The sequence below is a fragment of the Melampsora larici-populina genome (genome assembly GCF_000204055.1).
Source record: "Melampsora larici-populina 98AG31 unplaced genomic scaffold MELLAscaffold_21, whole genome shotgun sequence".
Taxonomy (NCBI): domain Eukaryota; kingdom Fungi; phylum Basidiomycota; class Pucciniomycetes; order Pucciniales; family Melampsoraceae; genus Melampsora; species Melampsora laricis-populina.
This window is the reverse complement of record NW_006768785.1, coordinates 1,156,518-1,172,449: the sequence shown is the minus strand read 5'-3', so window position 1 is coordinate 1,172,449 and position 15,932 is coordinate 1,156,518. Positions and strand designations below refer to the sequence as shown.

At 43.7% G+C, this 15,932-nt stretch overlaps 4 protein-coding genes across 4 annotated transcripts; 1 reads left to right on the top strand and 3 right to left on the bottom strand.

Moving 5' to 3' along the window:
- Positions 1 to 62: 62 nt before the first annotated feature.
- Positions 63 to 720, bottom strand: MELLADRAFT_87555 (uncharacterized protein; the record flags this gene model as incomplete). Its single annotated transcript, XM_007410622.1, has 4 exons — positions 63 to 109; positions 198 to 284; positions 377 to 424; positions 549 to 720. 4 exons carry the CDS (start codon positions 718 to 720, stop codon positions 63 to 65), a joined length of 354 nt encoding a protein of 117 aa, XP_007410684.1.
- Positions 721 to 894: 174 nt separating this feature from the next.
- Positions 895 to 2,966, top strand: MELLADRAFT_74919 (uncharacterized protein; the record flags this gene model as incomplete). Its single annotated transcript, XM_007410636.1, has 8 exons — positions 895 to 1,007; positions 1,072 to 1,104; positions 1,191 to 1,352; positions 1,424 to 1,542; positions 1,626 to 2,208; positions 2,292 to 2,386; positions 2,454 to 2,630; positions 2,704 to 2,966. 8 exons carry the CDS (start codon positions 981 to 983, stop codon positions 2,744 to 2,746), a joined length of 1,239 nt encoding a protein of 412 aa, XP_007410698.1.
- A 4,905-nt stretch (positions 2,967 to 7,871) lies between these two features.
- MELLADRAFT_36338 (uncharacterized protein) lies at positions 7,872 to 8,638 on the bottom strand (the record flags this gene model as incomplete). Its single annotated transcript, XM_007410621.1, has 3 exons — positions 7,872 to 8,163; positions 8,339 to 8,451; positions 8,546 to 8,638. Coding segments are annotated over 3 exons (498 nt in total), but the record flags the coding sequence as incomplete, so codon positions are not given.
- Positions 8,639 to 11,264: 2,626 nt separating this feature from the next.
- On the bottom strand, positions 11,265 to 15,827 carry MELLADRAFT_107122 (uncharacterized protein; the record flags this gene model as incomplete). The annotated part of the gene is made up of 5 exons (XM_007410620.1): positions 11,265 to 12,619; positions 12,687 to 14,478; positions 14,563 to 14,622; positions 14,752 to 14,881; positions 15,019 to 15,827. 5 exons carry the CDS (start codon positions 15,825 to 15,827, stop codon positions 11,265 to 11,267), a joined length of 4,146 nt encoding a protein of 1,381 aa, XP_007410682.1.
- Positions 15,828 to 15,932: the final 105 nt, after the last annotated feature.

Below are 15,932 nucleotides of genomic sequence, written 5' to 3'. Positions count from 1 at the left end.
GGTAGGTGTATCGAATTGAAGTATATATATAACAAAAAAACAAAGGAAACTCTCAAAAACGTTTAATCATCATATCCTGATAATTGACTATCCCTTGACCTGTTAGGAACTACAAACAAAAGAAAAAGGGTTTAGTATTCAAAGCAAAATTTTGGGATTACAAACCGTTTTATATAGAAGAGAAATAAATGATTTACGAGGGTATGAACCAGGTATTGGTTCAGGAGATCGATAACCAAAATAATTACGTCGGATTGGTGGTACGGTGGCTAATAAGACCGGTCCTAAAATCCAACCCAGGAGATGATTTCAAAAGCCTTAGGATTGAACTGTAGATCAAGTTGGATCAAATTTAAGTTAACAAATTGAATTTCACCTGCTGATCCGATAGCGATAGACCAAAAGATTGCAGGATTTTCATGTGCTTGACGTCTCTATTTGGTCAGAATGGAAGGGAATTGAAAGATTTGAGAACCAAGAAATCAGTTTGACCATCAGGTTTATTTTCAAAGGTTATGAAGATGAGTTCGAAATAGATAGAAGCTTACCAGGTATTGCTGAGTTCGTCTTAGGACATTGAGTTTGGGTAATGAAGCAGCTGACATTGTTTTTATATTTGATTTCAATTTGGAGTTCCTTGGAGTTGAGCTTTCGATTGGATTCTGGCTTGGTGATTGATGTTGATTGTTGATCGAAGGCTTCAAGCTGGATTTCATGCATGTGAAATATTCCAGCTGTGACATATTCAGCTGGGAGAGAACGGAGAGTCGATGACAGCCAGGTGATTTGCTGAGCTGCGGCTGCGCAGTGTGTCACCCGATGACCACTTTTTTCAAATCTGGTTTGTCGCGGGTATTGGTCAACAGCTTCTTCCCCCTTCACATTAAAGTTGTCAATCGATCGATCACTTTAACTTTCTACTTCACAACAACAATAACTCATTCATCCATCTCCAATTAACCCATTTTTCTTTAATCATCATGTCCTTCACTCTCTACGGTTCCGAGGTTAGAAAGATTTCTTTGATCTATCTTGAAATCGGTCTCTTTAGCTCACTTTTCTTTTCATCAGTCTAACCCTCGAACCCGAGCTTGTTTAGTTGCTGTGAGTTGGATATCTCTTTCTATTCTTCAATTCATCATTCAAATCTTCTTGGAACTTCACTCATCAAATCTTAATTTACTTAACAGGCTCAACTTGAAGGAATCGACTTGAAGCTTTCTCCAATCAACCTTGCTACCAAAGAAGGTCTCGATGAGGCTTACTTTGCTAAATTCCCTCACAGTCAAGGAAAGATCCCTGCTCTCGAAGGTCCTGGAATCAACATCACCGAATCTGTTGCCATCGCTCATGTAAGCCATGATTTAGTTGGCTTCAAAACTCACCGTGTAGAATCCGACTGACGTGGAATCTTTTTGATCAGTACCTTGCCTCGATCAACTCCAAGGCTAAATTGTTGGGTCAATCGAAGGAGCAAGAGGCTGAAGTTCTCCAGTGGTCTCTCTTCTTCAGCACAGAGCTCGTCGGCTCTCTAGCTGAGCAGTAAGTTGTTTCTTGTATACACTCGCACTGCGTATATGTCCTATGAAGCTCAAGACTCTCTATTCAAACGATCTTTCTCACAGAATCGTGGTTCTCGCACCATACAACAAGCCTTACAACAAGGTCAACGTCACCAACGCCGAAAAGAAGGCTGCCGGTCTTTTCGCTACCCTCGACAAGTTGTTACACTCTCGCACTTTCTTCGTTGGAGAGCGTATCACACTTGCCGATATCTTCTTGGCTAGTCACCTCTCTTGGGCCGCTGGTTTTATCCTTGATGCCCCATGGAAGGCAAAATACCCCAACGTGTTCAGACATTTCCAGACAATCACCCACCAACCTGCTTTCTTGTCTGCAGCAGGTGGTGAAATCACACTTCTTGCAAAGCGAGTGGAGTACAGCCCACCAAAGAAGGAGAAAGCACCAGTAGCTGCTGCTGCCCCCAAGTCGGAGAAGAAGGCCAAGAAGGATGACGAAGAAGAAGAGCCTGCAGTACCTGCTGAGCCCAAGGCCAAGCACCCTTGTGAGGCCTTAGGACCTGCCAAATGTTTCCCATTCGATGAATGGAAACGTCAATACTCCAACTCGGAATTCCCTGTTGCCATGAAGTGGCTCGAGGACAACATCGACTTGAGTGAATACTCATTCTGGAAAGTTTCTTACAAGGCAAGTGATTGGATGTCCATTTTTGATCTTTTTGCGTTCAACGCTAACCTGATGTCTTTGTTGGTGACGTTCAATGGCATCAGTACAATGAGGAATTAACTCAAGTCTTCATGTCTTCCAACTTGATCGGAGGTTTCCACAACCGATTGGAGGGTTCGCGCAAGTACCTTTTCGGCTCGTAAGTTGTAAAGTGGATGTTCTTGATCTTTCCTGGCTTAGCTGACCAAAAATTCAATGGTCTTTAGTGCCGGTGTCTATGGTAAAAACAATGCATCGAAGATCCAAGGTGCATACATGATCCGAGGAAATGACTTCAAGGCTGTCTTTGATGTTGCACCTGATTGGGAAAGCTATGCGTTTGAACCCCTCGACTTCAAGAAGGACCTTGATTTCATCAAAGGTTGCTGGAACTGGGACAACACGTAAGCTTTTGAATGATCATACATGTGACGTGGATCGTTTGACCGATATTAGAACGCATCTGTTTTGATATAGCTTCGATGGACTTGAGTACGCTGATGGTAAAACATTCAAGTGAACGAAGAACAAGTTGGACAAGCAATCATTTGATCTCCTTGAATTGGTTTATAATCAAGATGAGAGATGAGTTGGTTGTGTGTGTGTGTTTGTTCATGTTTGATGTCTATCTAGTTCACATTCTTGCGGTTCATCTCTTCTTTTTTTTGAGTGTTCTGCAAGACAAAAGAGAAAAAATAAGCTTTGATACAATTAATGATCATGTTCTTCTTGATTTCATCCATTTTACATTTTCTTTGACTGGATAATGGTCTCATGTTACAAGATTGAGTGAGTTTGTGAGGATGATACCTTGTTTTGATTGGGTTTTGTCTTTATGAATTTTCTTGTGATATGAGATGTGAAGAAAAGATTTCAATGGCATTACACAATTTGACTTACATAGATTGGGTTCTTGTTGGAGAAATGGTACTATGAGAGAGCATTGTTCTGGACTACAAACAGTCTGAATTGCTTTTGGTAAGGTTTTATGTGTATGGAGCTTTGAAGCTGTCAAACATTGATAATGGGGTGTGGCTGTTGACCTGTAAAAACTCGTGCCTATTGTGGAACAGGCTGTGTTTCATGGGATACAAAGAGGTGAGGGTCCTTGATCATTTGGAAGTTGTTTAGGTACTTCTGGCCCAACAAATGATGCATGCTGGAGAAAGTAGTAAACAAAGTTTGCAACACATTCCCCAAGACATCCTATAACTCTCAGGCAAGTCAGATGAGAGATAAAGGTTTATTACACTGCATGAATAATGCATTCATGTTTTCTGCATTTGCAATCAATTTCTGCATTAAATGCAATCATTTTCCGCATGGGTGAAATACATTATCCATGCAGTGTTATAAGATGAAAGAATTTTCAACTTTAGCTGAGTTGACTTTTGGGGTCATCAATCATTTGGAAGTTGTTTGGGTACTTCTGGCCCAACAAATGACCCATGCTGAAGAAAGTAGTAAAAAGAGTTTACAACACATTCCTTAAGACATCATACAACTCTTAGGCAAGTCAGATGAGAGTATAAAGGTTTGTTATAAGATGATGAAAGAATTTTCAATTATAGTTGAGTTACTATTTTTATGAATGGGTCTTGATTTAGCTACATAGTCACTAGAGTTTTGATCAGCAGTTGCAATTCATTAATCTTGAGCTAATTTCAAACTTTTGTATGTACAGTCAAACCGGAAAAGCTTGTCACAAATTCCCCGCCAAATTGCTCGAGTTTTGCGGGCAAAATTGGGCAAGCTTTTCCGATTTGACTGTATGTTAGGTAAAATGAATCAAGCATTTGAAGTTAATCTTTCATTTGCTTAGTCTGATACTTGAAAGTTATAGTAAATCTTGGAATGAGACTATTAATGATAATGATAATGATACAAACTATGCACAGTTTGTAGAAGTTAAATGGATCATGCCCTGTAAACATTATACATTATCCCCAAGTGAGATTAGGAAAATGGTTAAAATTGTAGTTTGTCATGAAAATACATATCACTGCACACCAGAGCCATAGCACTCACACTACATATGTGCAGAAGGATGAAAAAATTTGGAGCCATAATGTACATACAGAGCTGCTCAGATATTGGCTCATCTGAACAAGTATATCATATGTGATGCCTGCTGTAAATTTTTTTCAGTTTGAGAAAAAAAGATTGACTACATACACTGACACCACGGGAATCAACTTGTTTGAAACCTGATTGCACAAAATTTTGGTGTCTGGGTTCAAAAGTTCCTTGAATTGTGAATCTTGTTCACAACTTGTTAGCATTATGTTTGCCAATTTCCCTCAAGTACCCTACAATACATACACATACACAGCACTTCCAAAACCTGTGATTCCAGCCATTTGATTACATATCTCACCACTTATCATGTTCCCGCTGAACTGCGTTTTTGTTTTGGTTGATCCAGGCTTGACAAATGAGGATGAAGGTGGGAATGGTGAAAGGGGATGTTGCTGTATGATGTGACTGTACATACACGGGCCAGCCGAGTACAGCATACAGCCTGAGGGGAATCAGCAAACATAATGCAAACGAGTTGTGAACAAGATTCATGACTTCAGGAAATTTCAAACCCGGACACCAAAATTAAGCTCAATCGGGTTTCAAACAAGTTGATTCCTGTGGTGTGAGTCATAGTTTTGGTTTAATTCCATTGACTAAAATCCATGTAACACCCTTTCTGTTACTGTTGAATGGCTTTGTTAGTATTGCTTGTGTAGCTATGGAAGTATATGTAGTCAATTTTGGGGACCATTTTGTCATACTGGAAGAAGTCCCTTTGATGCTGTATTTCAATTCATGGTGGACGGTACCCAAAGGCACGACGGTACCGTCTGTTTCCATGATACGGGCTGATGTTGGACTATGGGCAATACAGAAATCCCTATACCACGTATGGGATTCCCTTGACGGACAGCTTAGGAAAATTTCCTCTCATTGCAAAAATTTCTTTGCGCGTCAATCCCCCATCTCCGCTTCCTCACGCCCGTTCTCTGGAAACTCCCTATCGCATTTTTTCTCTCTCACAACACAAGCCTCTAGCTTGTCTTCTCCTTTTTCGAACCCACCCACCGCCCAGGAGACGAATTCAGGTGAAAGAGTGGGGTTGTGGACAACTTACTGGTAAGTTAAATTACGTTAGTTTAGTTAATGTGTGTGGTAATATGTGTATATATAAGTTTCTAGTAGCGGGAGTTGCCTAGCCCACCGTCCAGCGCTCTCCCGCCTACTGTCACGGGTAGTCCTACCTCCCTCCGCCCTTACCAGGGTCGGGGGCCCCCCCCCAAGAGACCAAGAGCATTCATTACGAATACTTTTGGTTTGCCTAGGACATACCCTGGACAACCTGGAAACTTAGAATTTGTAAGCATACAAACTTGGTGCAGATGAGTAATGAATAAAAAAGAAAAGATTTGTTAACAAACCCACCTAGACATTGTTGAGTAAAAGAATGGAAAATATTGCATATCCCACGTAGGGGGCGGTCTAGAGCTGTATTCTCCAAATAAGCCGGGAAACAAAAATTTAGGAGCAAAAACAAGTGAGAGACTGACCTTGACAAACCTCCACCAGAATGAGATGGTCAAGACTCAAGAACAACTCCATCTTATGCACCAAAGAGTTTTGGCTGAGCGTGCTTCACTGGGACATGCCATGGCCAGTGTGTTTTAACATCCAATCATCTATAAATTTGATCAATCTGGCTTTTAGAAACGCCTTGCATTCAGATTCAAGGCAAAGACACTAATCATGTTTGTCTTGAATAGCAAAGGAGTTTTTGACTAGAAGAAATCTTCTCATTGAAGGAGGTACATTTCCCTCACAGCCACAGAAACATATGACTGGTCTGAGCCTTTACCAATGTTGAGGACAAAGTTAATCATCAATATCAATGATTACACAGGTTCAATAACCCAAACCAAAGTCAGAATCAAGATGCTACATCCGCTGTTAATGTTATATTATGTGTATCATGACTTGTTTCAATTCGCCTGAATTTTGACAGTCCCAGACCGCCCCCTTCTCATCCCATGTTTGTATTATACCCTTGTACTATTCTTTTCCCCGGCTAAAAAGGGGGTGGTCAACCCTTGCAAGGGGGGGCTGGATTTAGTAAAATCCTTTACTTATTCAGATGAACAGGGAACTGAGCAGACCTGTATGTACATGATAGCTAACATTTTATCTAGCTTGTTGCACATATGTAGTGTGGGTGTTATGGCTCAGGTGTGCAGTGATAGATGTTTTTATGACAAACTACAAGACTAATCATTTTCCCATTTGCACTTGGGGATGATGTATAATGTTTACAGTGATGGTGATGGCGATGAATTTTTGAGTAATTCGAGTGATCTTCAAAGTGAATTAGTGAAGTAGTCACTAGTATATATTTTAGTACTTGAGGATTTTGATGTAACTGGAATGCAAAAAATCATATATACATATATAAATATTGCATTTAAAACATATAGAAACTGGATGGGGAAATCTTTGTTTGTTTATAAAGTCAAGACTTAAGGGGTCCATTGATGTCCATGTGCTTTTTTTGGTTTCAAAAAAGTTTAACAACAAAGATTTGAATTGAATAAAGTGTTGATTTGCCCACCCCCTTTTTTTCTATACTTCAAAGGTGGATTTGGTCAAGTTGATTTCATATGGTAAGTTTTAATTGACTCTGTGTAAATGAATGAAAGAGTTGTAAGTTCAACTGTTGTATTGAATTTAAATCTTAGATGTTATAGTAATACATTCATCAGATTTACCTATCTCAATTCTCTTACTGAGGCAGTTAGAATACAAAGTCTATATGACTGAAACTTTCAAGAATAAGAAGGGTATTGAGATATTCAAGACAATGAGAGTTTCAAAATGAATATAAATGATGAGGATGTCTGTAAGGTAGCGAGTAATATTAATACCAGAAGTAAGATTAATCATGTTGATTCTGGCTGTTAGTTGGACATTAGTTAATTTTCAGACTATCTCTTTCAGATGTCTTAGATATAATTTCTATGATGTCATTGTGGGAAGTATGAGCAATCGCATGTGCAAATTGGAAGCTCTTGATGATATTTCCATAATGGCAATATCAATACCAGCATTCCATCATACACATATGACAACCCAATCAAACAAGGCTGGTAGAACATTTTTGGAGAAGCAAATCAACATAGGGATCAGGAGGCGTTATTAGTTTAAATTTCTCTCTTACAACTAAAGTACGAGACAAGATGATGATAATGATTGCGACGCGGATACAGCTCTCTTGTCGGGGTCTATCACCGAGGACGACGAGATGGATTCCTTTGTGGTGTTTTAACTTTTCAAATAGTTTGTACTGCATAGATACGACAACATATGTTCACGGGTGTAGGACACAATGAAAATTGATGAGATGAATGCATGAGTTACAACTGGTCGTCTTGTCCTCAATGACTGATGAGACAACCTCCATGCCGAATACCAAAGTAGAGAGATTTTATGGTGAATGTTTATCATAACAATTTGAAAAATCAGGCCGACAACTTCAGAAGATTGGTTGATGAAAATATTCAGGGATCGACAACTTATCATGCAATCAAGATTTATGTTTGGAGGAATTCTACCTCAAGTCAAGACATTCTTTCTTACAAAGATGATTCCGATAATACTTGTCTAATTTTTCCAGTTTCAATATCATAAATCCAACCGTAGACCCAGATAGAGCGGCCCTGACGTTTTGCGTCTTTGACCACAGGTGAAGTTAAAATGTTTCGTGCTTGTTGAAAAACATTGAGTTCGACCAGGGTACTCAATTGCTTTCGATATTCTTGGGCCGTCGGAGACCTTTGAGCACTTGTACCTCCTATACGTTGAAGCATATCCACCGCCATTTGTCGGATAGGCGCAATCCAGTCAACAATAGCCTGCTCTCCAACACTCAACTTTTCCGCTGGAGCTTTTCCCGTGACGTTTTCACGGGCAGAAGCCAGAGCTGTCACGCAGCCACCGCAACCTTGTTCCCAAGATTGTGGGTCATGAAAGATGCCGATGCAAAATGAGTGTCCTAGCTTGCGATATTCATTGTCGATAGACGGAAAGGTCCAAGATTCACTCACCTTCATGTCCAACAAGAACTACATGGGATACGTTAAGAGAATGAATCGCATATTCCATTCCGGCTGATGTACGTGCGTCCTCGGCTTTGAAAAGATTGGCAATGTTTCGCTATACCAAATCGAACGGTACCAGGTAAGCTTACCTCAAAGTCAACCGGTATGGCGGAAGATGTGAGCTAAAGCTCAAAATCGAATCGACTCACTTCAACAAAAACCTCTCCTAGCTCTGCCTCGATCAACAAAGTCTCTGAAACTCTCGAGTCAGAACAACCTATCCAATAAAGTTTCGGAGTTTGTTTAACAGCATTTCTCAATAATGCAGTGGAGTCTGTGCGTGAGGCGAAATTGATGTTTCTTCTGAGACTTTCGAGCGCTGGATTGGGTTCATTCTGCAAAGACTGGTGAGGATTAGATGTAGCGTTTGAAGAGGGTGGCTGAGGGTTGGATGTAGCATTCGACGAGGATTGCTGAGAATTGGATGTAGCATTCGACGACGATTGCTGAGAATTGGATGTAGAATTTGAGGTAGATTGCGATGGATTGGATGGACCATTTTTAGGAGGTTGCTGTGAATTGAATGTAGCATTCGAAGAGGATTGCTGAGAATTGGATGTAGAGTTTGAGGTAGATTGCGATGGATTGGATGGCCCATTTTTAGGAGGTTGCTGTGAATTGGATGCAGCATTTGATGAGGAGTTTTGAGTGTTAGAAATAGTATTCGAACCAGACTGTTGAGAATTGACAGTAACATTTGAAGTGGATGGTGGGGAGGATGTCGGATTGACGGGAGGTCGCTGTTGAGAACCAGATGAAGGGTTGGAATTACTTGGCTGTTGAGAAAATGCTGGTCCATTCGGATTATTTCCTCTGTTTGATTCCATTGGGTTGGTCTTGATTATTCCACCCCCACCCACAGATATGATCAGCGAGCGGGCCGAAATCTTTGACATAGGCTGCTCAGCTTGACCACCTGAGGAAATGTTAGTAGAGGTCGCTAGACCTCTTCCAAACAGCTGGTAGCTTCCCAGATTGCTGGACTCAACAGAGTTTATGCCGTTGGACAATATCTTACCCGGGGCGCTTCCGGTGCTGTTATTGAGTTTCTGAGTAGTGGTAGCATCACTTGACGGTCCTCGTTGGAAGCCTGGAGAACCACCCGCCTTGTGCATCTGAGACCTCTTGGTTGCATTTGATACAGCCACTGGTGGTGATAATCCATCTCGCCCAATGGCTTGACAGCTGACGAGAGTTAAAATCAACCCGACAACTACGAAAGGCAGAGAAAGTGAAAATTGACTCATAAAATTCATCGTGATGATGTTGGTTTGGAAAAAAAATGATAATGATGAAAGCTGATATGAAGATTGTCCAAGATCCTTGTGCCGCGTTAGACGATTGAGTTACGCAAGAAAGAAAGAATTGCACTCTCCTGGAGTGTGCGCTGGATTGGCTTAATGCTTCGGCTTCTATTAACTTTTAATAGTCTATCTAGCTCAGAAGTCGACGCGTCCGACTCCTACATACTCCACGCATTTACCCGCACCCTGCAAAAGAGTGAGTAGCCAGTAGTGTTTCTCATAGCGCATTCGCAACGGATTGTCATCGTATCATTCGGGCCGTGCCAAGGTTGGATTTCACCGCTGAATCATGCAACACATCATCTCCTGATTAATCAGAGTTCGCCAAAAATGGAAGAGGTATTCGGAGAGAATCATGCATACTGTATGCAATGTCGGGCAATCTACTCTTTCATCGGTGCACCCTGCGTGATCTTGCAGTGTGATCCGTTGATGAGTGTGGGCACGCTTGGAGGCCTTCCCTCCTTCTTGGTCCTCATAGATGTGATATATCAGTGTTTCCTACCGAGTTATCATGATATTGAGTGAAAGCGAGACGCATAGGGATGGGGCCTTAGATGTTGAGTCCATCAAGATTGATGATCGCTCTCCGGCCCATCAAGAAATTGTTACGTTAACAACCGTATTCGTTATTTGTCGAATATTTGATAAAACCTTTATAGAATATAACTAAACATTTACTATTCATTACATGGAACTTCAAACAAACGATTCATCGATGATCGATGCTGTGCAGTGCTGTAAGGGTAGTGGAGGCTGTCAGCAAAATGTAGAAGGGTACATGCAGAAGACTCGAAGCCTGACGTATGGGATCCGGAAAAGCGATGAGCACGTTTTGCATTCAATTTGCTGCAGATCCAGTTCATCATCATTCAGTCAACTTCAAAAAGCTTGCGGAACTTTGCCCGCAAAACTAGCGAATGGCTGAGAAATTTGGGAATCGGATTCATTAAACCTGTTGACAGGCTGTTGTACATACGTGTATATATCCATTCCAGTGCAGCAGAGGTAAGCACGTGAATGGTGCAATAAAAGAGATTTCAACAGCCCTTTGATAATGTTCTGAATCTGTGCGGTTCAATCTTAGAAAGAGATATATACGGCTGTTATATAGACTCAAAATATGTAGAGCTAGTGGGATCATGTGACGGAACCTTAAATTTATAAAATTTATAAATGTATTGCTTTGTTACCAACAAAGAAAACATGATCTCAAACTCGCACAAAAATGATTCAGTAGGATGTATTAATAAAAATGTCGCATCGCAAGTACAGATGGGAAAGCCCTATCCACCTCTTATCTTCAACCCGGTTTCTAATGATACTGATATATTTAAATAGGAGAGAAATGAGACACACTCTGGGAAAAAAGACAGTATATTGTTCGTGGAAAGGAAGGCGAAATGATGTAAAAACGTCCAAAAATTAATTAGATGAACAAGAAGGACGTAGAATGAGAGACCTGAAACCACTATGATGTGGACAGAATAAACACAATAGGTCAAAAAAAGCGATAAACATTGGGAACAAGATAGGAGTTTAGGTAAAAAAAATGAGATGAAAGTCATGTGGGAGTATTGAGGCCGGTTAACATGTGTGCGATGTCAAGCGAGCCAAGTTGAGAAAGAGTGATTGATGTTAAATTATTCGATACTGGCTTGTCAGAACGCAATCTGTTGGGCTGACGTCGAAGACCGTTACCTTCTGATGGCAAGGGAAGGCTGGCCTGAGCAGGCGGTGGTGGTGGCGGTGGTGAGAGTTGGGCCTGCGTCGGTGGTACTTGAGGAAAAGTGGTGGACTGGTTAGGATGACGAAGCTGCGGTACGGGAGTCGCTTTCACGATTTTTTCTGGTTTGCTCAGAGGCTTGAAAAGTGTGTTTAAGGACTCCTGATGAGGCCTTGATGCACGATCTGGGCTCCACGTGGCAAATTGATTGCCAGTGGTGTAGTCGAGATGTGAGACTGGGGGCGCCAAGTTGGATGAAACAGCTACTTCAGAAGGCTTTCGCCACTTGTTTCCGGTGAACAAACTGCGTGCACTCAGGCCTATTTGCATTGCCGGGCGTTTATGTGTTTTTAAAATCTCCGGTCGGTGTGATATCTCAGGCACGTTGGAGGTGCTGATGTTAATGGATTTAGGGTCTTCGGGTTCAGGTACTCCAACTGGTAGTCGTGGGACCACTCGTGGTCTTTCAAAAAGTCGAGCGGATGAGCTTGAGCTCGGCAAATCTTGAATATGGTCCACAGAGTTGGCTGTCCCTGGACGATGACCGAAAGGCCGTAAGCGAGATGCCGGTATCTTAGGTGTGGTAGATGATACGCCAAGATTCTGTGAAGCCTCGGTCGAAAATGTGGGATTGTTTTTAGAAATGGGATTGAGGGGCCGAAGAGGTGCTCGGGGAAGATTTGGCGTCGGTCTAGTGTTGAGGGACGCAATCTGGCTGGCGTTGGATGTTGGTAGTGTGGCGGGTGCGACGGTCGTCTGAGTTTGGTTGGAAGTCGCGATATTGGCATGATCGATCGTGTCCTGACGTAGTGTTGGGGATGATTCAGCTTCGGCTCGTTGAAGTGCGCAACGAAGTTGCTCTTCCAATTTCTCAATTCGTGCTTTATCGCGCAAGCGATTGTCTTCGAGCTGTTGTATTGTTGCATCGGCTGCGGCAAGTTTCTCTTCAGTAGCCTTCAGCTTGCGCATCTCTACAGTGGCGGCAGCTCTCCAATGTGCTTCACATGTTCGCTCAACGTGAGAAGTGTAGTTGACCAGAGAAAACAATTCAGAAACGCCTTCATCACCCTGACTGATTGCCTTCAAAAGGGTATCGCCGAAGCGTGCGCCTTCATCGCCGTTGAAAGCACGGAGAGTCATGATATGCCGCTTAAGAAGTTTTTCACGCCTGGCGATGTCAGATAGGTAATTTGCTATGCAGTCGAACGATTATCTGTTAGCAAGGGAAATGTATGGTGGTAGGAACGAGATGAGACATACCACGTAGGTCTTGTATGCGCTTCGGACACTCGTGCACTTCTCTTACGAGTTTGGAAGTATCACCCACCACAAAGCGGTGAGATTCGTTGGGATAAATCGCGAGTGCCTGCCTAATGAGTTGAGCCTGCTCTGAAGTACCAAGTCGTTCTAGGTAATCTAATGATTGCGTCACCCATGGGAACGGCTGGACTTTACCCAAACTTCCGGAGTTCGGCGGGAGTGGGATTGACTGTTTGTCTGCCTTTTGCTCATCGATGTGGCTCAGATGCTTTTCATGGTCCAACGTGCCACTCGCAAGCTCCAGCAAGGTCGCAGGCCGATCTGGGCCCCGATCAGACATGGAACGAGGTCGGGAACCACGTTTGATAGGAGATGGATGACTTAAAGGGACAGTAAGGTCATCGGCACTGCGACTTCGAGGGCAAGAATACTCAGGACTGCAGCCTCCCGAGTGGATGGAATACGTCGACTCAGTTGAGCTGTCCGGCGTGAAAACCGGGATACGACATTGGTTGGTGACGACAGAAGATCCGTTAGAAAGATTTGAACCGACCGTGCGCAATGAGCCCTGAGCTGCATAATCTTCTTGGTGCAAGTTAGTTGATGGATGCGCGGCTCTACAAGTGCTGTTCAGCGGAGTAATTCTGTCAATGGCTGGCATGGGAGGCAACTGGGGGATGGCGATAGATTGTGCGATGGTCGAGCTGAAATTCTGTGGCGGTGGTGTTGTTGCCATTCGAGGCATAGGATGTTCATCGGATCCATCCAGCGTAAATGGTAAGTTGCGCACATCGAAAGAAGCAGAAGAGTCTGCTCGACCTTGGCGCTGAATATCGACGTCAGGACTTGGGTAGCGATGCAGGCAGGGTGTCTCAGGCAGCAAGTTACTATTATGAGATAAGGTGCTGAGATGTCTTGCCCTGCCTTCTACATTTGATGAACTAGCTATTTCCGGTAGTGGGATGATCTTGGGCACCGCAATGGACCGGGGCATCTCGATCAAGGATTGGTTGGGAGCAGGTGCAAGCGAGATTCTTTTGGGGAGATCGAAAGATGTACTAGGATCCCCTTGAAGGTCCGTATTCGTGCGCCGGTGTGATACTGAGACTATCTGGGCGTCGACGGCTGATGATGGTGTCGAAGCGCGTGATCCACTGCGCGCACTAGGGCTACGACTGGGAGAAGTTCGGGTTTTCGCAGCACCGAGAGAATTGAGACACCTAGAGTGGCGGGAGATGGATAGTGGAGGTGTTTGATACTGGATCTGTTCTGAAGCGCCATTGTCGGCCAAATGTGCCCTAGAAGGTGAGTGAGTCTGCTTTGACGACGCAGACACCGAAATATGGACTTTGGCAGGATGAGGCGAGCCGGCAAGATCCTCAAATACGTCTGATCCGAGTGTGGCAGGTTCGTGATGGGCCACCATTGGCTGAGACACAAGCCGCGGTGCAAAGATACTGAGAGATCCATGACGTGTAAGAAGTGGCCACTCAACACCGGCGTGTCGGCGGTCCTTGGCTACGTTACTCTCAGATCCAGTAGCGCGGTGACGTGACACATTTGCTGCCACCATCGGGGGCGGAGACCCATCACCATCAGCGGCGATGGCTACACGAGCAGCTCGAAGTTTGGGCACCTTGATTGGAGGCGGCGCAGGGCAGCGACGAGGACTGTGAGTGGCAGAGTTCAAACCTCTTTCGGACTCGCCTGATGGCCTGTGAGAGAAAGTTGAAGTGGAGAAAAGGCCGGGAGACGAAGTTGAATTGCCGCTGTGGCTTCCTCCGTAGGGACTCTGGTCAATAGTGGATCAGGTAAGTAATCAAAGACGTAGGAAAAGAGGGGACTATGATTGCAATTAAAAGACTTGTCTACTCACATATGTTGATGGCATTTTAGCAGCACGGCCCGTGTCAACCCAAAGAGCTTTTGGAGGAGACTGAAATTTCGATATCGCAAATTGGAAATATCGTTGAGAAGGAGGAAAATTGTTCGAGAGAAGGTGTAATTTAAAATAAGAAAGAGAACAAAGGGCGGATAGGGAGATAACAGAGAAACTACAACATACGCGTATCGACTCCATCTCCTCAACTTCGGTTTGACAATTTTCTTGTTGAGCCGTAGTGACAGTGTTGTTCAATGAGCTTAGACTATCTTTATGGCGCACAGCCATTTGGATTCGCTCCTGAGATGTGGACCTAGAGCTAATTGGGAGATGATGGATATTCAAGCGAAAAACGCACAATCAGCCTATGTGTTGTTGGAAATGGCGTGTCACCTAAGGCGAGTCTACAAAGGACCACAAAGGATCACAGACAAGGGGCGCAACACTAACTTAGACTGGCGATTGGGCTTCTCAGTACTGATGAGCTTGGAAGAGCTCAACATGCGCGAACAGATGGATGAAGCGGTAGCGCGTGCACCATCTAACGTGTGAAAATGCGTTTGAGAAGACTTATGGTGTTCAGTAGGCCTCAGGGATGGAAAAATATGTGTATTTGAAGAATTGATTTCAGGAGGAGGTGCGCGACATGAAAGCAAGGAAGAATGGGGAGGCGAGGGCGGTCCAGATGACTTGGGTGGGAGGATCTGCGGCAGGTGAGAGTCGCTGGTGGTGACTTTGAGGCTAGATTGAGTAGTTGGAATGTCTGGATTTGTGGATGAGTCGTGAAGCGGATGACTGAGCCCAAAATCGAGGTCAGAATCAATGGTAGGAGGGGAAAGGTCCGTGAGAGAGCTGTCTGACAGCCGGCGACTTCGAATTCGCATGAAGGGCCGAAAAATTATAGCGCTAGAAGAAGATGGTGTCGATGGTGTTTTGGTGCAAACGCGGGTGGCCGACGCGGGAGGGTGTGAAGATGACCCAGTGAGTGAGCGGAAGCGACTAACACATCTAGGGATGTGAGGATTTGTATTACAAGAAAGTGGACGATTGGAGACAGGGTCTGCCACCAAGCGAGATGGCAAAGAAATTGGATTGATGAGAGAGACGGAGAATGAAGGACTCCGCGAGCCGCTGACTCGACTGAGCTTGCTGTTGGATCTGGACAAAGGAAAGTTACTCGGCGTTGGCGGCGATCCTGCGCTAGACGGAACGAAGTGCAATTGGTGCTGTTGAGGATTGACGGCTAGGAAATTGGCCATTTTCAGATTGGTCTATATTTTTGGGCTGGATAATTCCAATTTGGTTGGTCAGTCCAAAACTGTCAAATTGACCACTCAGTATCGCCTCCTCTGCTTACCCTTTTT